This window comes from Magallana gigas, chromosome 8 (genome assembly GCF_963853765.1).
Source record: "Magallana gigas chromosome 8, xbMagGiga1.1, whole genome shotgun sequence".
Taxonomy (NCBI): domain Eukaryota; kingdom Metazoa; phylum Mollusca; class Bivalvia; order Ostreida; family Ostreidae; genus Magallana; species Magallana gigas.
In genome coordinates this window covers 17,885,836-17,912,892 of record NC_088860.1, presented here as the reverse complement: position 1 = coordinate 17,912,892, position 27,057 = coordinate 17,885,836, and the positions used below count along the sequence as shown (strand labels likewise).

At 34.6% G+C, this 27,057-nt stretch overlaps 2 protein-coding genes and 1 long non-coding RNA gene across 4 annotated transcripts; 2 read left to right on the top strand and 1 right to left on the bottom strand.

The window, feature by feature from the left end:
• Positions 1 to 2,556: 2,556 nt before the first annotated feature.
• Positions 2,557 to 18,752, bottom strand: LOC136270956 (uncharacterized). 2 transcript variants are annotated; one of them, XR_010708812.1, is made up of 3 exons: positions 18,599 to 18,752; positions 13,031 to 13,083; positions 2,557 to 4,822 (listed from the first exon to the last, which is right to left on the bottom strand). It is a non-coding gene; the product is annotated as an uncharacterized lncRNA (long non-coding RNA). The 2 variants fall into 2 exon arrangements; XR_010708813.1 differs by having other exon boundaries at positions 2,557 to 3,706.
• A 1,193-nt stretch (positions 18,753 to 19,945) lies between these two features.
• On the top strand, positions 19,946 to 23,021 carry LOC105319508 (uncharacterized). The gene is made up of 2 exons (XM_011417072.4): positions 19,946 to 20,052; positions 21,497 to 23,021. Exons 1-2 carry the CDS (start codon positions 20,048 to 20,050, stop codon positions 22,962 to 22,964), a joined length of 1,473 nt encoding a protein of 490 aa, XP_011415374.3. The 5' UTR covers positions 19,946 to 20,047; the 3' UTR covers positions 22,965 to 23,021.
• Positions 23,022 to 23,134: 113 nt separating this feature from the next.
• Positions 23,135 to 26,948, top strand: LOC105319525 (E3 ubiquitin-protein ligase TRIM56). The gene is made up of 3 exons (XM_020063798.3): positions 23,135 to 24,882; positions 24,970 to 25,002; positions 25,100 to 26,948. The coding sequence occupies exons 1-3, from the start codon at positions 23,718 to 23,720 to the stop codon at positions 25,744 to 25,746; spliced, it is 1,845 nt and encodes a 614-aa protein (XP_019919357.3). The 5' UTR covers positions 23,135 to 23,717; the 3' UTR covers positions 25,747 to 26,948.
• The last annotated feature ends 109 nt before the right edge of the window (positions 26,949 to 27,057 follow it).

Here is a 27,057-nt window from a genome sequence, read left to right as displayed (position 1 = left end):
CTTCGAAGAACACACGGTGTCTCTGATTTACGGTCCTAGTACAAACGTCTGCGTTCTCTTGTGGTGTGTTTGATTTTATCTTTACGCTTGTCCACTTGACGTTTTCACTGTGTCAAGACTTGCTATGTTCTAAAAATGTCTTCTTTTTTATTACAATATTTTGTTACCGCTTCAGCTCGATTTCCTCATACTGAATTTAATTTAAGACTTCTTATATGTGATCATTTATGTAGTTGTAATATCAACGCGAAGAATTAATCAACATTTGGAGAGAAAAATAAATGTAACCCACAACCGAACTATAAATTCTAAAAATTGAATTAAAGCGAAATCGATGCTGATTAACTGTTTAAACCAAGAGCTAAGTCGTGCAAATAAAACGAAAAAAGGCAACGAAGAGGACTAAAAAGCATTTCAGAGCGTTTTATTTTCTGAGTGAATACACATCAGTTCACACGCAGCGCCATTCCACGGATAAAAACACTCCTCCGTGTCTCCCCTGCGGCGAACTTTCATTGATTTTTTTTCCTCCATTCCAAAATGCATTGTGCCGTGGTAACATGAAAAAAGAACAACCCCTCTCGCAACTTTTTTGTTTTGAAGTCGATTGAACACATTTTTCATATCATAAAGAATTCATTCGACTTTGAATACTTATTTGAATACATTTCATTTTGTTAATCAGATATAAAAAGAGGAAAAACAATAAGAAATACCCAACTTAAAAAATGACATTTATCTGCTTTTGGATAAAAAAAAAATACCGTTTGTATTTGGATACATTTCATATCGTCAATTAGGTAATCAGACAAATGAAGGAAAAAAACAGTACGAAATACCTAACATAAAAAATACCATTTATCTACTTTTGGATAAAAAAAAAAATACCATATGTATTTAACATTTATCCGTTGATTGTCGTATCTCAAGGTTAAAACGCCTTTGATTAACAAGATGTCAAAAATACAAGGTAAAGTGACAGGCACAGACCCCTTCATATAAATATCCAATGTCAGTAATCCGATAATTCCCCTGGAGATACATAGATATAATGTTTTTCTGGATTTTTTCGTGCTGTGTCAGACATTTTGAATCCTCAATGTTAGCTCTTCATGTCTTTGCTTGTTTGTATTGAAATACACACCTTTTCTTCGCCTGTCACACCGTTGTATAGATGTCGGGTACAAGATATATTGAAATATATACAATGTAACGACATATATGTGTATCTCTGAGAGACGAGGGATAAAATACGATACTTGGACTCTGGTCACAGTCATTGCTATGAATATACCCCATGCAAACTTGCCAGTCTGTGTAATAATATGTACTTGAGATATACACAATGCCTTACTTAAAAAAACATTTATAAGATTATTTGATTACGTGTATCAATCTAGAAACCACTTTCTTTAAGCATTGCAAATGCTGAAAAACGAACACCGACAAATGAATTAGTTATAGTCACGTTTGGACTTCACACGAACCGGAAGTCTGTTCCCGTATGATAAGCAACAGGATATATTGATACTATCGATCTAGACATCTAGTAGATGTCTGCCTCTGTATACAATGTAGGCATTAATAGATATCATGCAAACTTCAAACAACTGTCAATGTGTATGTATACCCAGCTTTTCCTCCGAGAACATTTTCTGCCATCGAATTTCTGTCCAACAAACAGCTGTATATTGTCCTGTTTTTCCAGCTCTCAAGATACTTACCTTTTCTTTACTATACAACCATGACAACTGGCCATTACAATCTTTTGTCGATTTGTATAATTACATTTTTTAATGTAATAATTGTTTTCTTAAATAAAATAACAAAGCATACAGTGCCAATTTTCAATTTTTTATCAAATGAAAATAACTCATCAATTTTACATTGACCTCTTTGGAATAAGTTTGTATACCATTTCACAAACAGGCGTATCATCACATTGAAAGCAAATGGCAAATGAAAATCTTAAAACTATGTTTCTAATAATGTCCATTTGTTTCCAATTTGGTGAAAGCCTCAAGCTTGTAAATACATAGACAGTAACCAAAATGATTATGCTAATTGCCGATGATTGGTGTTGCATGCAGACGTCCAGTTTTCAATTATATCACAAGTAACAATGTCTTCAAAATCTTTTAAACGGAATCTCTTAAAGAAGTCGAAAATAATATTTCAAATAAGTTGTATGAGTATTGTAAATACCAGTAAATGGATGCTTGCAAAGACAATTTACGACCATAACCAACACGATGAAGCAGGCCCGGAGCCGGTGCCATTCCAAAGACTGTTTGAATCTGAAGAGGAATCCTCTACCAATGGCTGATCAAACTAAAGTTGACATTTATTTGGGGCAGGTGTAAAGAATTGTGGCTGGAATTTGTATGTTTTAGGTTAGTTAATCATGATCAATTACATGTAGTCTATGTTTTGTTACACGAAATTTCCGTATCATTCTGTAATCGTAATGCAGAAACAGCCATACTATTCGTTATTTATTTATCCTAATCACAGAGTACTATTAAAGTAATTGATATTTCTATACCTGTTGCCAAGATCAGGAACATTGGCAGCTTGGAGTCATGCAGACTTAGGGGTCTGGTGTAAACGAATCTAAACCAAGACAGCTTCGAAACGTAAATAATTATATCTATCGCAAATACTGGCATTTTATTTTTGTAACAAAAATTAGAACATGTCAGTTCTTCTGCTTATCAATTGTAGCGAGTTTTCTTTACAAACCAGCCGCAAACGAAATTATATCCGTAAAAATTTATCAGCTCATCTAAACAGTCAGGGGAAATCGACATTTTATCATTTCATGTTGTTTCACATGTTGGCAATGGACGAGTGAAAATAAAGTAATACCAGAATAAAATAGGTATACTATGTGTCTGCATCAGTATAGTAAATTTCCTAAAGACAAGTTCAAATAATAGTTTATCAGTTTATGATGCAATGTATGCTTACATTTTGCATGCATGCTCAGTAAATTTTAACTCATAATCAATTGGCGAACCTTTTGTTCTTTTTCTTCATCGATCGAGCGAAATACTTGTGTTGTTAAACGCTTTCTCTCTGTTAAAATACTCTCTGACCCAGTTTTTTTTATATCATTATTGTTATTAATGGGTTTTTTTCTCTTGATAACCTACAATGTACCATCAAATAATGTTTACATCAATTTAGCAAGCAGATTGTTTGTCTCCGTCCAATTATAACTAAATGAAAAACAGTTTATTCTAATACTAAACTTTTTCATGTATTCAGGCACCTCAATATGATGAACTAAAACCAGCACAAAGTAACTAAAGATAATTGTATCTTTTCTCTTTTTATAGCAATATCAATTTTCCAATTGTCTATCGGCAAATTAAACATTGTATACAAACGGGGGAAACATACGAGTTACATGACCAGGAATCTTTTCCGAGAAAAATGTTTTTGATGATACAGAAATTACTGACAAACCTAATAAAAATATTCATCTCTCACAGCCATTCTGATAGAACAGATAGACGGACAACTGTAAACAATGCTGTATTGTTCTTTGAATGTCTGCAAGAAGGCCATGTACTTAGGGGATGATTGTCACAGCGATGGGGCATCGTGAGCCCAGATGTTGCACCTATTGACAGGATCCCCCACAGTTCCGACAACAGCCGTATACAAGACACCATCTGGTGATGCACGTCAATGGGAGAAACTGTCAGAAGACAAAAAAAGGAAGAAACAAAAACAAAACAAAGGTTCGGAAATAAGACGTGCGTAGAGTTGTAGAGGGAATCGTTGATATTAATTTTTCTCTTTCATTTCAAGGAATAATGGAGTATCTCATATTCTAATTAAGGCCACTGTTATACGATTGGCAATCTCTATCAGAAGCTTGCTTAGCAGATGAATTTGATGTAATGTTTAAAGTTGTCTCATGGATTATGTTTACAGTGAAATGTGATTATTTTTTAACATTTAATTAAGAACATTTTGCTGAAAATACAAAGTGCATGAACAATTTTCGAGTATTTCTAATGCATAATTACAAAGTGTATCTTCTGTGATATATTGTCTTTAGTATAATATTTACTTCCTAAAGTGTATTATATTCATTACTACAATGTGATCCAATATGCATGTCGTTCGGCTTAAGAATGAATAAACTCACACTCATTGTCAAAATCAATTCACTTTTGCCTATCCTGTTTTAGCAACACAGATTTGTAGGGATATCAATTTAGTTTTGAATTGGCGACATGTCATGAAACCCAAACCCTAACCATCACAAACCAACACCCGTTTTGACCCATGATCTAACTGTCAGGTAGTCATTTAGATCAATGGACAGTGGCCCTAGAGCTTGATGAATGACTACAGGGGAGTTTTTCATGTACAAGAAGTTCGTGCAGCCCTACGTTCAAAGACTTCCAATTTTCTGATAAGGTTTTCAATGTTATAGTGACACTATTTCGACCTCCATGCAACAGCATATCTTTGAAGTTTTTCAAAAATCAATTACATTTGTTTAAAAATCCTTTTAAATACATTGTAAAATCTAACTGCTTTGCAGATAAAAAGGAATTATTCAAAAGACGTCTGAGTAGAGTAGTCATATATTTTTTTGAAGTGATGATTGTCACAAGACCTTTTAAGAAAAAAATCCTTTGTTCTGACGTCACGGGGGCAAATTGCAGTAGATGATCCGCCATTTTATCTCAGTGGGGAACCAGCAAATCAGGCATATTAGAAGAAACAGAAATAAAAGAAAATGAAATTTGGTTACCCTGTGTGGTCAGAATATTGTCTCTTGAGAGTTACTGTTCCGCACCTGCAAAGAATGGCATTTGCAGAGGTGATAAATTGTCTGTTAGTTCACAACAGACTTTTTGTTAAGTTTATTAATTTACGAAACTTATTTTAGTGTTCAATGACATTAGTTTTTTCTGAAAAAAAAGTCTAAATGACATCTACATAGTATTATATTATTTATATTATTTATTATTTATTCATAAATTTAACCTTAGGCAATACAGCCCATCAGTTTACAACAATCCATACAATACATTACAATACAAACAGACTCCTTGGAGTCTAAAATGGGGGGGGGGGGGGGGGGGTGAAACCCCTCGTCAAGTGTTCCACAGTAAATGACCTCGAGTAAAATGGGGTTTTTTTCATATATATATATATATATATATATATATATATATATATATATATATATATATATATATATATATAATTATTATATTGTAGAAAATCAAGAACCCATAAAATTGGCAGCGCTCAATGGCCAATGGGAAAATTGTTATCGATAAAGTTTCGCTTGACAAAAGCAATTTAATGAAAACAAAGTAATTTGATTTACGACCAGTAATACGCCTTCAATAGATTAATCAAATATATGACAATCTGTGTATTGATTCTGGTCGCTGATGAATGGCAACTCTAAATAAAAAACACGGTTGCTTTTTTACCAATCATCTTTGATCTAGAAAAAAAAGGAAATATAAAGCGATTCTGAAAAATGGCCTTCAGCTAAATACACCATAACAAATTAAAAGAGAAGATTTCATCATCGATGCACTTTTTCAAATAATTAGATATTGTATAAAATATATCGTATTTCGAGCATTAAAATTGGAAACTTTCTAGTATTGCTGTTTTGCAAAATTAAAAGGCGTTGTAAGGCAACATTATACAGGGAACTGCACTAAAACCGCTGCCAGGTGTTGGTTATTAATACCTGCCGTCTGTCACTTTGAATACCTGTGCGCATCTCCTGTTCGCACATCTGCATAAATTCAGAAACCACCTACAGAGCTGTGTTATGCGCCAATGTGTCATGTGTCTCGATCTCTCAAAGCCGATACACAAACAAGGCCCAGATATCTAACGCTGAGCTGAAGAAGGAAGAGGTTCTCCGATGTTGTGAAAATAATTTTTTATACATTCGTGAATGTTATGTCACAGACCCGTGATGTTTTACAATTTTTTTTTATTTAAACCAAATATTCACGAACAGAAATGTTATAAATTCTAAAATTTATCTGATGTCTGACATTTTCATGTGATTTTAAGTGTTCTATAAATCAAGATGTTTTAATGCACTTGCAAGTGCATGCATTAAAATCTTGATTACGGAAATATTCATTTCAATTTCAAACATTCTTTTATATATTATGGTATTCTTACCAAATATTTCTATGCTGGATATTATAGAATACTTTTAATTTTTACTGAAATATTTTTGAAAGTTAGATATGCCGTTTTTACTGCATGTAGATATATAGGTTACTAAGTTCCACCAATCTTCGCGATTGTTTTTTTTTATATATAACGTTTCCTCCTGTTCCCACTCGTACTAGATCAATATCACTGGCACATTTCGCAATATGTATTTCAAAGTAATTGTTTATCAAATGAAAGATCTGAGTGAACCCCAAGTTGATAAAAAAGAGTAAATTAGCTTAATATACGTTTAATCTTAATAAATCTATACTTCTTCCGCAAATGTTTTACTTTTCAAAGACACATGTACACTTCTTCAGTCTAATTTAATATTTGATACAAGTACAAACATATCTATCTATAATTGTGTTCAGAACACGTACATGTAAACGAATATTCAAGAGCGTCTATTAAATATTGTAAACAACCTAATCTATTATTCATGTACTACAGATATATAAAAGAAAAACAGTTTCTTTGATATGAAAAAAAATATATCAGGGCCATCTTATTTATCATTGTAATCGGGGAAGATCATTGATACAAGATCATGATTATAATTTAATTAACCGCTGTATCGGGGGCTACACGGAGCCAATGACCATCATCCGTTTATTTTAGGCACGAGATCTCCGCAGACATTTATACCTTTCCAGTTTATCTACAGTAAACGATCATTTTATTACAGGCAGTGCCGTTTGTTATTATTCACTGATGAGAGATTATAATCCAATCCAAAGACTTAATTTCAGTCCGTGTAAACCCACGGTATCATCTGATATAGAGTACGGCAATTACATGCGGAACGATACGGGTTTTCGTAGCCAAACAGGAAAAGATCTTATCAAATCCGAGGAAATGAATTTTAAAAAAAGTTATAAGTAGGTCGTTTTCTTTTCAAGTCGACCTTTAGAAAGGAAGTTCTTTTTCAATTTCATACTAACGTATTTAAGACATATACAGTTCCACTTAATTAATGCTCGTTCTAATTAGAGTAGCTGCCTTAAGCACGCGTTTGTGTTTTCTTTCTTTTTTTCCAAGTTGAAAAAAAAAATTAAAATAAGGACGAAAAAACCACAAAAAGATAAAGAGAAAGAAAGCCCATGTGTTATTTTGTAAATATAGCATGTTATATGTTCTACAAAATTCTTTTCATGTACAGTGCATATGAATTTTAACAAAGAACAGAATAACCATATGTTTGGGATTAAATTTTTCAAATTCTTATTCTAATTGGTCTTAATTTCACAAGTACAGCCAAAAAATACGACCCTGCCGTATGAATCCGGATATTGTGCTTCGAGTTTTTATTTCACACCTGCGAATGTATCAAGGTTCAGTGTTTTGATAGCGTTGTAGCAAGTTTTGTTTATTGCAATCACATACAGATTTACCTTTGAACATATAACAATGCATACCGTGTCCTGCAAGCTATTAAATTTTATTAACCCTGGTCCATATTAAACACTATTCGCACCTGGTAGAAGTACGTGCGTTGGTCAGGTGTATAGTGTACCAGAAGTTATGATGATTAAACTCATGAACATTAATTTTATTAACCAAAACATGCTTTATTTTGTTGCATACCAACAATTATACCATATGTAATGTGTCGGTAGTAAATACACGTCTTTTTACATAACTTCATATATTCTTGCACTTTTGTATGACCAATTACCCAAGGAACTACAACTGAAGGCTTTTATATGCTTGAAACCTTTTACGAACATGTACTACTTCGTAAATGCTTTGAAATTTGAAGATCTCTTGAAACAGTTGACTTTACACAGAAGCTTTGAACTTGATATTACACAAAAGTTTACTTTTCTTTCATTTGAAGTTTCATGCACTTCTAGCTTTCATTCATTCATTTTTCTGTGTTAGCTTTCTTTTCATCATAACTGAACTCGCTGTATATATACATTTCTACAACTACACACTACAAAACCTTCAGCTAGCCCTTGCCTATTTCTTTGCTGATTCCAGTTTGTAGAATATCTCGAAATAGTCAGAAATGTCGTGTTCACTTAAAAATGTAAAGTTAAGCTCTGCAAATAAATATTGTGATAAAGAAACTATATTTATTATCAGACTCTCTCTCTCTCTCTCTCTCTCTCTCTCTCTCTCTCTCTCTCTCTCTCTCTCTCTCTCTCTCTCTCTCACAGAGAGAGATACATGTATATCAATAACAATCAGGATCAGTTGAGGTCAAAGTTAGGACATATTTGGAATCAATATTTCGTCTGTTTATTTCTCCAACTATTGCGTAGCCTAGCGAAGCTTGCCAATTGGAAAGTTGGTGGTTTGAAAATGAATATACGTAGTGTAAACAACCGGTATCGAAGGGAGCAGCGTAAAAAAAGAAGAAATATTTATTTAAGTTTATAATAGGTTAATAAACTTTTCAAAGCAAATTACATTATTCTTTTTAAAATCCTGGCGTAAAAAAATCTTGGAGTAATCAGAATAAACTTCCTTTGAAATAAGCGCTGACGGCAATCGGTTTTTAGAACGCAGTTCGCAGTTCGCAGTTCGCAATTGAATAGTGAACTGCGTTCTATAGAACGCAGTTCGCAATTCAAAATTTAGAATTCATATTTGGGGCCCGCTTGCCTTATATGCAATTGAATAGTGAACTGCGTTCTATAGAACGCAGTTCGCAATTCAAAATTTAGAATTCATACTTGGGGCCCGCTTGCCTTATATGCAATTGAATAGTGAACTGCGTTCTATAGAACGCAGTTCGCAATTCAAAATTTAGAATTCATACTTGGGGCCCGCTTGCCTTATATGCAATTGAATAGTGAACTGCGTTCTATAGAACGCAGTTCGCAATTCAAAATTTAGAATTCATACTTGGGGCCCGCTTGCCTTATATGCAATTGAATAGTGAACTGCGTTCTATAGAACGCAGTTCGCAATTCAAAATTTAGAATTCATATTTGGGGCCCGCTTGCCTTATATGCAATTGAATAGTGAACTGCGTTCTATAGAACGCAGTTCGCAATTCAAAATTTAGAATTCATACTTGGGGCCCGCTTGCCTTATATGCAATTGAATAGTGAACTGCGTTCTATAGAACGCAGTTCGCAATTCAAAATTTAGAATTCATACTTGGGGCCCGCTTGCCTTATATGCAATTGAATAGTGAACTGCGTTCTATAGAACGCAGTTCGCAATTCAAAATTTAGCATAGAAGGCAAGCGGGCCCCAAGTATGAATTCTAAATTTTGAATTGCGAACTGCGTTCTATAGAACGCAGTTCACTATTCAATTGCATAGAATTGCATATAAGGCAAGCGGGCCCCAAATATGAATTCTAAATTTTGAATTGCGAACTGCGTTCTATAGAACGCAGTTCACTATTCAATCGCACTAAATTTTGAATTGCGAACTGCGTTCTATAGAACGCAGTTCACTATTCAATTGCGAACTGCGAACTGCGAACTGCGTTCTAAAAACCGATTGCCAGCGCTGACAGGATTTCGGCGTGGTCGGTATGATTATGTTGCAACACATCTCATCCTTCTTGGTTCTGAGCGTGATATTTGGCGCCAGAATCTTGCAGGGAGATATTGGATTGCCAAGACTTATAATTTACAAACACCATCTGTCAAGGGAAGTGGTGATTTTACCTACGTTAATATATATATGCAACATGTTGCCTGATCTTCGTTGTTAATACGCTTCCTACTGCTCTGTCGCTACGAATTGAATCGAACCCTGTTGAATTTCCGGAGATAAAGATGAATATACTTGTAAATTATTATATGTGCAAGATAGTAGTGCAAATGCAAACCATCTAAGGTGTATTGTGCACTTGTAACATTCTTTTTAAACTATCGGAGTAATATTACAAGATATTACAAGGGGAGTGCGATTTTAACATGATAGTGTTAATAAAAAGAGAGAGTTTTTGTCTTCTTCAACGCAGGTGTAGGCATTTTGCTGAAATTTAGAAAATGTAAAAGTTGATAAAGACCGAAAATGAACATTCTTTGAAAACCTGATACAAGACAGAAAGAATCACAAGATTCCAGTGCATAACATACAGAGATGAATATGAAACAGCTACTTAGCGTATAAATCAAACTCTAACTGGTCCCGTCGAGATAAGATATTGCTGGTCATTTGTCTTATTGGCGAAGGCAAAGAGTCCCGCTGTGGACGCCATAAAGAAGAACGTTATACAGCAGTATGTTCAGCATATCAATACTATGTCTGAATGTTTTGCTCCTGATTAGCATGGGCTACATTGACCAAACAGTTGTAAAATTTGCGCTTTGTTGATCGTCGAAGGAAGGAAAAACGGAGAGCGACTTTATTTTCGCTGGCGATGAAAGTGACCTTAAACTGGAGGGCAATGGTGGAAATTAAATTTTGGCTTCAAAAGTTAATAGTGAAATGAATATTTTTATTCCCGTTTTGATGTCGGCTTTTGACATCTGGAAAGATAACGCTCGTCAAAAGCAAAAGAAAAAAAAAAGATCATGATTTCTATAGCCATAATGAATTGCTTTCTGTGCGATGCGAGCTCACAGGTGCGGCTTTCTTCCTATAGCTGAAAGCCGTATTCGAAAAGTTTACGAGCGATCTATATTCGTTAATGCCATTTTATCCTTAACTCGAGGAGCTTCATCCGTTGAAATCATTGGTAATTGATTGTTTGCAATCGGCTCATTTGTGACAATTTCGTACTTCGAATCTTGCAACCCTTTTTGGGTCAGCCCTCCACCCAAAATCAATCCATTTTTATTGATACCGAGGCACCGGCTAATTTCCTAGGTGTTTTTCCAATTCATCACCGGATGCTACCGCGCTATTTCTGTTATCTGTCGGTAATGAGCTTGTGGGAATTATTTGTTCCAATTGGAGAGGAATAGATGAGCCCAGGATGAAACGATCTATCACTGTGTTTATTACTTTGCATTTTCCCACAGCATTACTGATCTCTTGTGCTACATCAGAAACAAGTCTCTTTGAAAAGGCGGAGCTGATCGGTGCCCCAACCCCCTCCATCTCCCTCTCTCTCCACCGGACCCTGACTCAAGGCGGCAGTAACTTCCTGGCGCCATGCGGGTGTTCGAGTGGAGTCACGTGGTTTCTTTGGTCATCCTTCCTGCAGGTCCACAGAGCATCGCATTGAGATCAGACGAAATTAGTTTAAAACATTCTCTTATTTGCGAAACATCAACAGGATTAGATCACGCAGTGCACCTAAAAACGTAGCTTAATTATATTAGTCACTATATCCTATATTTATTTTTGAATAGATTGGTTGTTTTCAATGTCAAATCAAAAGCACACCCTTTATCATGGTTAGCATTTTGACCATTGTATCTCCTCGACTATCAGGTTTACTCAAATGACGTAATCATTAGATAATCTTTGGAAGATCAATGAACCAATCGGTTGTTCAAATAAAAAAAATTCAGACGGAAAGTCTAATATCCATCCATGCACGAGACTGTCCACATTTATTAAATATTAGGCAAATATTCAGGGTGCATGCATTGTCCCAAGAAATCTCGAACATAATCAGCGAATATGAAATTCCAATCAGAGCGTTTTACAGAATTTTGATGGAAGTATTTTCAGCAACAAAAAACATAATTGAAGAGATAATTTCATTAAAATCTTAAATTGCATAACGCATGCCAAACAAGTGACTGAGTGCATAATTTATTCACATTTTATTATCTATTGCATTTATACACAACAAAAATAGCTAAGAATTGAAAGAATATCAGATTGCCCTTACATCACTTTAGTTGTTATATAATGCAATGATAAATTGAAAACACCAGAGCAAAAATAAGTGTTAAATTCACTCAAAGAAAAAAATATGCACATCTGTATTAGCATATATCTAGTGCTTCAGAGGATGAAAGTGGCAGAATCATGGGTCTTCATGAAAGTCATAAATCGTTTTAATCTCCTGTTTGTCAGTTAGTCGGATTTAAGAGCAATGAAATTAAGATAAAATCAAATTTACAAGCCATAATGATTAACGAAACTGAAGCACTGGGTCGATTACCCGATGAACCAAGGAGAGAATCAGTTTATGGACTCTTTTATCATGGCCATGAACATTATATGTCCCTTGTTTTTTAAGCGATTTAGATTAATCCACGGGTCAGACACCACTGCATTTTACTGAGATGAACGAGCTTCAGGTGATGCAATTGGCTAGATTTCCCGTGATTCGACGAGAGGTTAATTTCGAACGTTTAGGTGCAAAATCATTTAAATCCCGTCCGTTACACTTACTAATAGTCTTCCGATTTCAGAGAGAGAGAGAGAGAGAGAGAGAGAGAGAGAGAGAGAGAGAGAGAGAGAGAGAGAAGAGAGAGAGAGAGAGAGAGAGAGAGAGAGAGAGAGAGAGAGAGAGAGAGAGAGAGAGAGAGAGAGATGTGGTAATTAAATGCATGCAAATAGCAGCAGACGCGTTTAAACGTTAAATGCAGCAACGTTTGTAGTAAAAAAATTTTTTATCTTAATTAAAAGATATCATGTTTATCCCCGGTCATGCACTTGATTATTCAAGAAAGATAAGATAAATTTTACCCCCTCCCTCTATACCTTAGTAAGTTCCACCTGTGTTTTTATATTTATATTGTTAAATATTTAGACTAATTCACAAATTTATTATTTATAAAACGCCCAAATACATTTTATTGCGTAGTCATTGCATATCTCCATTCTCGAAAAATCTGTTTAAAAAAACACAATCGTAGCATTTCCCGTTACAAAGATTTAAGAGTACATTTCGGAATAAATATCAAATTGTGTCATAAATAATTACCTATCATGTTGCACACCTGTTCGCATTAGCATACCTCCCTATCTTCCGACTACCTGTAATGATTTATTTTCATTAATTAGGATTTCTTTTTCCTGAAATAAGACGGAATGTACAAGATACCGATGGTTTAAATTCTGACCTTTTAGTCGTTACATAATTTCGTTTCAATAATGTCAGAAAATGACTGAGAAGATTTATGGTCAACATTCAATATATATATATATATATATATATGACTGCCGTCATGAGAAAAGGGCCCTTATCTTTTGACGTCACAATGCTCAGAAAACGACGTCAAAGTTGCGGCATTGTAAACGCAGTTTTTTATTTTCTGTTTCTATTTTTTTCTGCATCTGTGTTATGTTTTCTGAATAATTAGAGTTTGGTCTGGTTTTTATACCGCAATTAATATTTTTTTTAGTCAAATAACACATGTTGATTTAAAAAATAAACATTTGATAAATGAAATATACACATGTAACGTCAATATCTACACATTTCGAACGCGTAATATTGCATACAAATTGATCTTGAGACGTCATAAAATTGCTGCTTTTGCATCCGCTATGAAACTAAAACACCACATTTTACATTCTAGTTTGTGATGAAAATATGCTCTAATTGGAAATCACTTTTTTATAAATCATTGTTAGAAACTATAAAGACAGTCTCGCATACTCGTATCATGGAGTGAAATTTGAGTAACTGTTATCTATTCATAAATATACCTTTCTCTTTGTACAAGACAATAATTCACTTCATTTATAAATGCTTAATTATTTTATTAACTCTTACACCTCACCTTTGATTTAATTGACTCACTCATATTGAAGTTTTACTCTATGACATATGTCACTCGTGCTTAAGTGCTAATTTCTATTGTTTTCAATTCTTATTTATATTGTGTTATACACCATTGTCGAGGGAGAGGAATTAGGTTTCGGATTGTTCGGGTGTATTTTTTGGATTCCCAGAAATCACCCATACCGACCTAAAGTTCAAATAAAGTGCTTTTTACCATCTAAAGCATTTTAGTTTTATTGTCGCCGGATATATAGAAACGCCATATTTTTCCCGGTGATAGTTTGGTGGAGATATCCTAAGGGTATTTTACCCGGGACTGCTACATATACTTTGTAGCAGTTAGATCCTGCGTACCAGCAACCGAGCGAGTTTCCAAGAGCATCAACAAACGACGATAATACAACCCAAGAGCAGAAGATTCGACCGCCTTTTACGACCATATACCAACGTCGCTGCTTTTCGAGTTTTGGACATCCCAGGACTTTCACGGACATACTATACGCCTGGATTCCATCCAGCATGTAACAAGAGATGGATGACGTCATCCTGTGAACACTTGTTCTCGTTCTGTGTGTTTCGTGTGTGGATTTCTTTGCCATTATGCTAATATGTTCTTTTAAGCGACCGATTTATTGCATTCGAATCCTAGGAAAATTTTCCTGGTGTGGCGACCGACGACAAAGGTTCGTTTTAAATATGGTTCAGCCCAGAATGCCGAGTTGCAGTTGTGGATCTCCGCAATGTAGAACACATTTTGCATATTCCGGCCAAGACCTAAGCAAACGACGCTGAGATACAGACCGCACATTCCCTACAAATCATTCCGATGATCTTCTAGACGAGGACGTCTCATTTTTCGAAGCGCGAGGGGATTATCATGGAGTGAAATTTGAGTAACTGTTATCTATTCATAAATATACCTTTCTCTTTGTACAAGACAATAATTCACTTCATTTATAAATGCTTAATTATTTTATTAACTCTTACACCTCACCTTTGATTTAATTGACTCACTCATATTGAAGTTTTACTCTATGACATATGTCACTCGTGCTTAAGTGCTAATTTCTATTGTTTTCAATTCTTATTTATATTGTGTTATACACCATTGTCGAGGGAGAGGAATTAGGTTTCGGATTGTTCGGGTGTATTTTTTGGATTCCCAGAAATCACCCATACCGACCTAAAGTTCAAATAAAGTGCTTTTTACCATCTAAAGCATTTTAGTTTTATTGTCGCCGGATATATAGAAACGCCATATTTTTCCCGGTGATACTCGTATAATTGAATGCGAGACCGGTCGTGGATTTCCGATGATGACTTATAAAGTAATCTGAGTAAAATTATGTTTCCATGAACAATACATGTATGATTTAATAAAGTAAAAAAAAAACCACACTGCACACTCGTTGTTGATAAGAGGGGTTGAAGGCTGAGACATACAGAATCGATGCAGAGCAGTATTGTTCACTAATTAAATTAGTCGGAAGGAACACGAGAGAAGCGGCTATGTCTCAATCATAGTGGTACTGCCAACATACAAAATAAATTCTTGCATATTCTATTACAATTGAAGAATTTGCGATCAAATTTTGAAATTATTTAACGAATTAAAAAGCTGTAACTAACGGATAAGAAGAGTTTGAGAAATATTTTGACAGCGCAAAAATCTACTCTTATATATCGCATTTGATTTCATGGAAAAATCTTATTCTTAGTGACATTTTCATGTAAGCACTTTAATGAAACAACATAAAAGTATATATACCTGTACGAATGAAAAATTTGTTTATTGTTTGAGCGCAACATATTTTGTCTTCTTTTGCAATTTAACAACCCAAACCCACATGTGTGTACTTTTTGAGCTAACTTACATAAAAAAAATATGTCATAACATGCCTGAAAACTCACTACATTTTCATGGATTTATAGCATTTTTTATGATTATATTCATCTCAAATCAGTTACGTACATGATTCAAAATTCCTTAAATTAAACAGGTTTGTAATCATTATACTACTATACGTTAGATATCAAGTCGATAAAATCGCCGTTTTATAAATCAATTCATGTTGATCGATAAATATAACGACATTTACAATTAATAACATGCATGGCCGTACAATTCACCTTCATTGATGATGGTTTCTCATCTTTTCTTTTTTATACAAGAAACAAATTTCAATGATACTGCAGTTAATGTTTATGTGTTTGTTACAATGAATAGCAATAAAAAAAATCCGAGAATCGCGATATTTCTTAAAAATTCGGAATACCGTATGCAACTTTATGCATTCTATAAACGTCTATCATTTAATTTGTCATTTTGTTTAAAGTTGATAATCACTTGGCCGATATTTGTATTCAATGAGAGAGAGAGAGAGAGAGAGATTTATTCATCATCGTGTAACATCAATAATAAGAAAATTAAATTTATAGTGAACATGTAAAATTGTTACTTCTCACTGAGTAGCTACGTCTACCGGCACTGTACTACCAATAAGTGCAAAAGATGCAGAAGTCTTATTGAAATTTATTTGCAATCTTGCATTTTGAAAGAAAAGTAGATAATGCTTATATATATTTAATTATATAACCGATACGATTATCGTTTATAAAAATCGCATCACAAAAATACAACGGTACGCGTGAACTTACAAAGCAATTGAATAGAAGTGTAGATTCAGCACGTGGGATGGCTTTTGTATTTTGTTGGTCTGTCGTATTTGATACACTTAATTAGGGGTACGAGTATATATAAACATAAACAAAAAGTAGCGATCAATACCGAAAAAATTAACGTAACCTGCGTTCTGTAATTTCGCTATCTTTATAGCCCGCATGTATCACCGAAGAAAGCATCTTTTTGTTTATATTCACATCTTTCATTTAATAAATAAATAAATAAATTGAATTGATCGTAAAAAGTAAGTAAAAGTCACTATATTATTGTTAATGTACACCAGTACGTTAGATAAAAGCTGTAGCCAAAGCGTCTTATATGGTATATGGTTTGGCATCATCGTGATTATATAGTTCGTGCAATCCGTGATTTTTCTTAGGTTGCTGAAGATTTTGACCGATCGGTAAACTGCATGGTTAGAACTGGACCGAGTAGATTTCAGTCCTGTCTGTTTATATTTTTTCAGTGAGACAGTCGAAGTCGATTTTTTTCCATCGGTATTTTTATAAGAATTAAGTGTTAATAACGTATAAAAGAGAAGAGAAATCATGACAATAATTCAACACCATAACATCCGAGTTTCAAAACCAGCTATAATTGATTTTAAACTTGCATCAGAATTATGAAGATACTTAAAAAGTTATGTCAATAAATATGCGACAACATTTCCGTGCAAAAGGTTAAAAAGGTTTGGGATAAGTTTGATATTTGTTTTCCTTATATATCTTTTATCGATCTATTTTATGTTCGGAGAGGAGGGGGGGTTATTGCATGTGGGGTCATCAGAAGTGTGCAGAACATTAACTATATCTGGATATTTAAAATATTTTTATCTCTTTTGTTAAAATTGTGACAAATCTAGAATTGTAGAAAATTTTACTCAACTTCCAAAAATTAAAGACGTTGAAAGGAAGTATAGAAGAAAAAAATTATTGCAAAAAGAAATGACGTAGCTCGTCGTGACGTTTTCGACGAGCTACGTCAAAGTCGTGTTAACATCTTTTACTAAAATTGTCATAAAATGCTTAAAATACACAAGATCTTGGATATCTTAGTATATTTGTATTCAGAAAGAGTTGACTAATCAGAATTGACAAAAAAGTGAGTTTGTGAAATTTTGACCTTAAGGGCCCTTTTCTCATGACGACAGTCATATATATATATATATATATATATATATATATATATATATATATATATATATATATATATATATATATATATATATATATATATATATATATAATCACAGGTGCCCATCAATATCTTACACCTTGGTGATGTGACTAGAAATGACTATGCAGTAGTGATATCGGTTTTATACGAAAAGCCATAAACATTATAGTACAACAAGTTGCAACCAAGGATGAAGGATGGGATAAATCTCTCTCTCTCTCTCTCTCTCTCTCTCTCTCTCTCTCTCTCTCTCTCTCTCTCCTACGCACACACATATACACAAACACACGATGTACATTTACATGTATAGTTTTCTGCACATATTGATAATGATTATATTGAATATGACAATATGATGTAGTTTCATGATGAAAGTAGAATGACATGCTATGTTAAATTGCTATCTTTACGTACGTACGTGGACACTCATAAAAAAGATTGTATATCATCTGGTAGTTGACACTAACAATATTTCATGCCATATAAAAAAATATTTACCTGTGTCAAGCATATTAATTCCCATTGACCTTTTCGATAATTTAGTAAAAATTCGCAAGGAATAAAAAAATGTAAATGTTTTATAAATACTGTAGAAAACCTTGATATCCACACATTGCATTATTGATTGTAGAATATATCTTTATTCGACAAATATACTCAAATCATTGTCATTATCACTATAGGTTGTATAATATGACAGATGTTGAAGAATTTTATATTCTATTATTTTGTCCGTTAAAAACCCTTTGCGATAATTTTGCAAATAAATTTTTAGTCCTACATTACAACTCAAAGTGTGGAAAGTAATACAGTGGCATTGTTAAACATATATATTCATCCCGAACGTCGAATGTAATTTCATTCAGGAGAGAAAATCAATCATAACTGACAGAAACAAGATATACCTTTTTCAATATTTTTTGTGAACTTGATCTGGATAATGAGTCAAACAGTCTCCTGTCTGCTACTGCTGCTGAAAAAAAAGTGTAATATTGATAGTTTGAGTCACCGCCGTTAGATCAGGTGTATATTATCAACACACCGCAGCAGCCGACAGCTTTACCGGGTATGACTAATCACCCAATATAATTAATGAAATGCAACGTCATTAGGCTGTTACAATACCCCATCATCAGAATCATTGAGATAATTAGTCTCTACCTGACTTTCATGGGCAAATTTTGAGCACCGTTCAATAGATTTTTGATTTGGTGTGTACTCTGAGATTATCGGTCAACGACGGGTGTTTTCTTTTATAGATAAAAATCGTCGCCTTTCTTTAAAAAAAAAACAGGAGAGAGAAATCAGGTCTGAGAGTAACATACACATATATTCGATATTAAAACGACTAGAATCATTTTTCACAAGTAGAAAATCAATACCTGGCTTGACATGTAACACATCAAAAGGAATTACAGAATACACGCAGAACCTATCAGTGTCAAAACTGTCCATTAGCTCTAAATGAAAGAGGGGTAATCCATAGATTTATTGTATTACATGTATTTAAGTTATGATAAGCATTGTCTCCCTTGGTTCTGATCTTATATTATAGGATTCTTCTTATGGTAGACATAATATTTAACCGGCATGTTAATTAATTTACTAGGAGATTTTTTAAAATCATAGTTAGGTCATGTGTCATTATCTATGATGTTTACAAAGTTTTTCCATGTTTTCTTTTTAAAAGATTTAAAAGATTTGAAATCTTTCCTTCTTCTGGCTAGAGTAGATTCTGTCTAACCCAGAGGTAGGGACCATGGATTAACAAGCTAAATCTAGCTACAAATGCAAATTTTGTTTTTATGATATGTTTTAAAACAGCATACCCTATTTTTCATTATTTTCTAATGTTTCTCCCTTAAGAGGAGGACCTGACTCTTGTAAACCTCCAAAGAAAAAAATTATAGATCAGTTTAATGTTTTGTTTTAAGTTTTTGTTTTTCGTTAATGTTTTTTTGGGGGGGGGGGGGGGGTGTTTTTTTTTCTAAATTTTGTTGGTTTTTGTTTTTGTTTTGTTTTTGGGGTTTTTTTTGGTTATTGTAGATATGCATGATAACATAGAAAAATTGAGATTACTCAAATGTTTAACTCAGGTGAGCTATAAAGTAAAGTCCCCTAACACCTGCTTATCTGACTTTCGGAAACAAAATAAAAATCAATACATATGAATTATATTTTCCATGACGTTGTAGATCGAATAGCATCACATTTTACTTGCAGTTAAAATTCTTAGATAAGTCTTATCACAGAAATCACACATATTGACTTCCACGTTGTTCTTAAGATAAGTGCATAAAGCCACCCAGCTCATCTTATCTGGTAGCCTTTCAGCTAGAGTTCTATCGCTAGAAATGCAGTAAGTATATGTTTATCATGTTTGCGTAATTTGTACTAAATATCTATACACAAGTATAAAAAACAGCATTTTCCCTTAATGTTTCTAAAACTGTTCACATGTTTGCAAAGATAATGATTCGCTGTTACATGTACATAAAATTAATTTGTATAAGAAATGCTATAAATAGGTACACATAGATTAAAGTAGCTGAATTAAATTGAAAGGAGGAATTGTCTTTGTGATTTAATTTGAGTCATACCTATATTATATTATATAGTGAATGCAGATATAAAGATAAGAGGTCCTATTGGGAAAAAATTGATCGAGAGAACATACTTTTTAAATTCGTCTAAGCTAGCACATTACGTTGATTTATCCATATACATTCTGAGAAAGGTCCATATACATGAACATGTACATTTGTTAGTGTTATCTACTTGCAATGTAATTACATGTACCACATACAATGCGTTGTATTTGTACCAGAGTCAGCAATCTCAGCATCAATGTTGCTTTTTCTTTCTTCGGTAAGTCTTTTAGATTCATAAAAGCAAGAATATTGTACCATCGCAAAACATTGGTAGCCGAACATGGCAATCGTGTAACCTGATGGAAATAGTACATGTACGAATCAAGGCAGTAAATCTAAGTTGTTTTTTGTTTTTGCTTTGCTATAGTTAAACTAGATTTCAACATAGGTTTTTTCAACACAATGATGTCAATATGATTCCATATCATACTTAATGTTTTAATAGATATTAATGCTTCTTAATGTTTCTATAATGGTTATACAATCACAAAAAAATATAAAAGCCAGATTGACATATATATATTTAGCAAGAAAAGGGTTCCAAAGGAATGACTGCATTTCTGGACAACAAGATACCATGTTCACGTGACCTAAGTAGCAAGTCAAGAGAACGATATATTGATAAGGTAGTTCACTGGATCAGTATAATCATTCCTAAAGTTATCAAGTAGGGCCTATTATTTTGGTCTTGATAAATAAATACATTTATACTTTGAATTATCCCCATATAAACGATAAAGCTAGTATGAAAATGTTTCGGGTTTTTTTCAGAATTTAAAAAAAAATGTTTAGCATAGCACTTTGGTTACATATTTCAGTTCTTTTCTCCTCTTTTCCATGGCGATCTGATGTTTATAACCTCTCTTCTACTAATTAAGTCTAGTGTAAACACATCTTCTAATTCCATGAATTAAAAAAAACAATGACTATTTAAATTACAAGTATGTATATCCAATATTTTAAAAGTAAAATCATGAATTTATAAACCATCATTTAATCTATATTGTAAATGTAGTTTTAAAAAATGAAACAAAACATCGGAAAATTAATGCTGGTCGCTTTAGACTGTACAAAGTGATTACCTTTGTAACATTTCCGCTGTGTATTACCTGATAATTATATATCTTTACTAGTTTTTGACTTATTTTTCAGCTTATTGGGACTTACAGTATTAGTGGTACTTGTGAAAGTATCTTTGCAGTTTGACTTGAACGACCCAAAGACTAATCTGGAATCCATTATACGAACTTCATCTTCGCTCACCCCACATGCTGAAGTAATTAACTACATCAATGGAACCGTCTATGGCCGAAAACCCGGACAGACAATTACTAAACTGTTTTACTTAGAAGGTTACAATATTGGGCAAAAGTATCCTACGAAAGATGGCGATTATATGTCTCTGTCCAGAGAGTTTTTGGTCTATAGGGACATTCACACCGGACACATCTTGAACGTTTTCCAAAATCCGTTCTCCGACGTTCCAAACGAAGTGTTTAATATTGCGAATGATCCTGTGAACGGAATGTTTCATCAGGGTGGGATTGTACCCTTCAAGATTTTTCCAAATGACATTGTGGTGTTTAATTTGGATTTCGTTCTAGAGTACCCTAATGCTTTGGATCCAGATAAATATTCTAGATATTCGGCGGGGAAATACTACAACGCTGTTGAACTTTTCTCTTATTTTGCAAATTATTCCGACCTTGCAACGACCAAACAACCAAACGTTGTCGCTGTGGATACTTGGTCAAGGCATTCGCAGTTTCTTCCATGGTTGGAGATGGGATCAACGCCCGGTTCTCTATTTTACTCGTCTCTATCCTGGAAGTGTCCTTATTTTTCTTGCGTGAGAGACGATATAATGGAGCTAATTAATTCAACCTATCCTAAATATACGAGAGCGCCTAAAAAGTTTGAAGAACCGAACGAAACTTCGTGGACTCAGTTCAAAAAGGTTATCGATCAGCGACGGGCTCAGGGGAAACCTGAAATTCAAATACCTTTGGTCAATGTAACACGACCAAACCAACCTATACAGCCACATGTAGACATGAGAATTCAGCAAGTTTTGATGAACAAAACCGTAATCCTACATTATAATGGATCGTCCTTTACGCAGATATACAGTAAAGGAAGTTTGGACCTGTTTAATATAGAGGGATACTTAACATTTGATATGATTCCAAAGAATGGAAACTACTTTGTATCTGTGTTAGACAAGCGTGTATACAGAAACATCACAAGTGGTAAAGTTATGACATCCTTTAACAACCCACTGACAAATACCACGGTTCAAATCCCAAATGCTTCAATGCAGAGAAACCTTACCATTTTGTCGGATGACGCCCTCAGTATGCAGGTTCCAGGTGCCAATACACTTGGCCTTTTAATGACTCACTCAGAAAGCATCACATTCGGACCTTCCGTGGAAAATGAACGGTGGTCGGTGACAAACATTCAAGGAATTTTCCCAGAGAGATTCATAAATGAGAAACAGGCTTTCTTTTATGGGACCATCTCTCAATTCTCAAGCTGGCCATTGTGGATGAAGATGAACAACACACCAGGCAACCTTGTCACCAAGGTTACATTTGGACGTGTTTGTAGTCATCATTGAACTCATTCAATTTCATAGTATAGAAAGCAATATCATGAATAAAAAATTATCAATTAATTGAACTTTAAGCTCTTTATTACTCTCTGCAAGAGGATGTAATCTTCGCAGACCAGGCCACGCCGCCACCAAAATTTTCAAATCACTCAACTCAAATCCTTAGAGAAAAGTGTATGAATTTGAGGTCAAAAGTCAGGCTTGAGGCTGAGTATTGGTTTGATGAAAGTTGGTGACGGCGGGGCCAGATTGAATTCCACTCCTTCTATATTTCATCTTCATGTAATTAAAACTCAAAGCAACTTTCGACGTCGAAAGAATTGCAAGAAATGAAAATAACAAAACCCGATGTATAAGGCACCTATTTATTGAAGTTCCTAAAATGATACTTATTCCTCAGCTGAAATATTTTTGATAACATATTCCACTTTAAACTCAAAAGGTTTGGACTATTTTGTAATGTATTCAATCTTGCAAACAAAAAAACCCACCTGTCATACTATATAGTATTACACTTATTACAAAGACTAAACAATTAAATGCTCGTCAGTCTTTCCCATTGTCTTAAATCAAATGCGCCGGTAATTTTTGAAAGTCTTTAAAAAACAGGACATAGTTTTATTTTAAACAATTCAACTCTCTTTTGTAAAGATTGATCTAGAACAGTGTGGTTTAAGTGTTGTGTATCCTATCGTCAATATTCACCCAAAAACAACATTCAAATCGTATGTCTGTTTCCATGTGAAAACATTATCCATTATGCTTCGTGCTGAAGATGTTAAAGACGAGTTTCTGTTGTGTGGAATATGTACCAACGAATTCGATGAAGAAGCCCACACCCCGCGAGTTCTTCCATGTCTTCATACATTTTGTCAGTCATGTATGAAGAAAATCTTAAAAGGAAACCTGATGGTTTGTCCATTCTGCAAAGTAGAATATGCTTTGCCAAGCGATGGGATCTACGTCTTTCCAAAAGATTCCACCAGACGGAATTTGATAGAGTTCCTAAAGGTGCGAAAGAGATCTTCCGACATTCTTTGCAAAGACTGTCCTGACGACAACATCGCAGCCGATTTCTGTAAAGAGTGCTATATCTTCATGTGCTTAGACTGCACGCGTGCGCATCGGAGGAGTTTTGCGTCCAGAACTCATCCCATAATAGACATCAAACAACTTCAGACCAGTGGGCCAGAGGTGTTCCGAAGGAAACTTAAGTGTACAAAACCAGGGCACGAGGGTCAACCTTTAGTTTTCTACTGCACGAAGAAAGAATGTGATCAGTTGGTGTGTACAACGTGTACTGTGTGTGATCATGACAAGACGAAAGGCCACGCCATTCTGAATGTTAAAGATATCCACAATCAGAAAACTGCTGAATTGAATAAAGTTTTCAAGATGTTACAAAACGATGTAAATACTGCTAAAATGATAAGTCAACAAACAGAACAGGAACTCTTAAACATCGACATTAAAGAATACGAGATAGAGCAAGAAATTGAAGATGCATTTGAAGCATGCCACAAGGCGCTTGATCTACGAAAACAGGAACTAAAATCCAAGCTTGCTGCCTTGTGTGAAAACAAAAAATCCGCAATGATATATAGATCCAGACATATAGAGGCATATATCAATGACGTGGCAAATGCCAAAGAGTTCGCCAATAGCATCACTAACCACGCCGACCCAACAGAATTCATACCACTGCACCTGACTCTGTATCGGAGGCTTAAAATGCTGACAGGTCAGAAATTCAAGAAAACACTGCAGGTAGAATCTCCCTCCTTTGAGCCCGTGAAAATGAATGATGATTTTCTGAGGTTTGTGACTGGAATGGGGCAACTGAGCACAGTTGTTCATACGCGTAAATTGAGTTGGAAGCGTGGAAGGACTGATGTTGGCACAACAGGTGCGCGTACACCTTCAAGTAAGTAAAATGTATACATTAATGAAACTGCATCTATGATAACTAAAACTCTAAAACTTTTTATGATATCCATTTCCTATTTTGCAGTTGAGGGTGATATCCGACTTGGAGATATTCTATGTATGTACTCCGACTTTTTTTTTCAAGTAATTTCTTGGAGACTGGCTTTCATAGATGAAAACGTCTAAATAATAATTTTTCTGTCTTTCACTAAAAGGTCCAGAATTTGTGTACGATCCCGACACAGTTCATCAGTACCGAAAAATCAGCGAGGATCTGAAATCTCTTCAAAACCAGAGCTTGGGCTACACAGCTCAGCTTCCACACAGTGAGAGAAGACTGAGGAAGTACCGGGGAGTGGTCGGCAGCAGACCCTTCCAACATCCCGGCAAACACTACTTCGAGGTCCATGTCAGCTTCAAAATACACAAGCAGTTGGACAATGTTAATTTTGTGTTTGAAATCGGAATCATCAACCGACGCACCGATGTTGACTCGGGACATTACGTATACGACCATAGAAATGCTTGGTCGTTTTGTGCTCAACACTGCGAGGAACACAAACAGCTGTGCCAGTGGTGTCGCCATGATGGTCGCAATCTGACTCACGTCCCTCTCTCCGGAATTGACGCGGGAACAGTGGTGGACGTGACGTATGGATTCCTGGTGGACACAGATCGGCGGAAGCTGGTTGTTGCTGACTGTACCAACCAGAGAAACCTTTATACCTTTACCAATCTGGAGGTGACCCGACCCCTGTGGCCGGTGTTTGGGTGTCACTGGCCCAGCAAGGTCAAAATTGACATGACTCTTAGAACAGGCAACGAAATACAAGAAATCCCTGCTCATTTGCAAAGCGAGTAGTGAAATAATTGTTTTTAAAGTGTTCTATCAGTGAAAATATGCATAGCTATATGTTAATATGGATATAACGCGAATTTTGTTGACTCAGCAACTACGAGTATGGTAGCTCTTACCGATTTTGACAACAGTTTGTACGTGTATTTAGAAAATACCTGTCCAGAAATTGAATAATTTTCATATTGAAGTTCAACCCCAACTCTTCATCACTATTCAAATCAAATATTATTACTTTGATACGTGTAGATAAATGTATTCAACGATGCTAATGATTTCAATGACATATAAAACTAGATTTTTACCCTTGCGTTCACGGGTTGACATTGCATATTAAAATTATCGGACATTTACGAAATAGATACATCGACACACCGTATTGTTGACATTTACATAACCAAGATTTAAGACTACAAAAATGCTATTAATTTCACTACACTAGTACTGTGTCTCGGAACAGGCCTTCACCACAATTAAGATGCCTCCAATATACCCGTAATGTAGCCAAAAAAAATATGCAGAATCGCTCCGAAACGATTTTCGAGAAAATTAACGAGGCTGCATTGAAAATAACACTCGGTCAAATTTTCATCTTAAATTCATTTTTATGAACACTTTTTCACCAACGTTTTTTACCCGCTTCGAATTTACACACCATGTTGACATTCGGAACTCTCGGGATATTTCATATTAAATGCACTGAGTTAGAGTTATCTCCTGTATTCCTTTGATGAACAGAATATAAGGCAAATTTTCAATGAAAATGTACACGTACATGTACTTGTAACATCGTTTCTGAGTTTATCCATGCAATTACGATATTGTGGATACTTAAACTAAAGAGCCTTCCATGAGTTAGCATGTAATGTAATGCGCATGTGCAAAATTGTAAAATCTAAACAATCCAGATAATTTCCGAATTTTTTAAAGGAATTTTCGTAAATTATTAATTGGCGAAGCTTGACTGAAAAACAATAACAACAAATTGGTAATCTTCAAGTACCAATGAAACAAAAATATATAAAACAAAAATCATTACTCTTCCGATTCCTCGGTATTAAAGCCCAAAAATTCGAGTCTATTATTTTAATAAAGTAGTATAGATAGATATCTTGATTGCTTACAGACAAGAATCTTCTGACAGACAAGATAGAGATTCGTTTTTGTTGTAAAGCTTTGAAAAAAAGTGTTGGTGGCACTGGGGGCACGGATATAGATTTGGGGCGGGGCAGGGCGGGGGGGGGGGGGGGGGTCGGGAAAATTCATTTCTTAAATTTACATAGTAAAATTACCAAAATATGCCTCGGGTTCCACCTC

Excerpts from the sequence above, each read along its gene's own strand:
- LOC105319525 (XM_020063798.3), top strand. The coding sequence starts at position 23,718 with ATGCTTCGTGCTGAAGATGTTAAAGACGAGTTTCTGTTGTGTGGAATA. Across the intron at positions 24,883-24,969 it reads AGGTGCGCGTACACCTTCAA|TTGAGGGTGATATCCGACTT; the intron begins GTAAGTAAAATG and ends CCTATTTTGCAG. Across the intron at positions 25,003-25,099 it reads CCGACTTGGAGATATTCTAT|GTCCAGAATTTGTGTACGAT; the intron begins GTATGTACTCCG and ends TTTCACTAAAAG.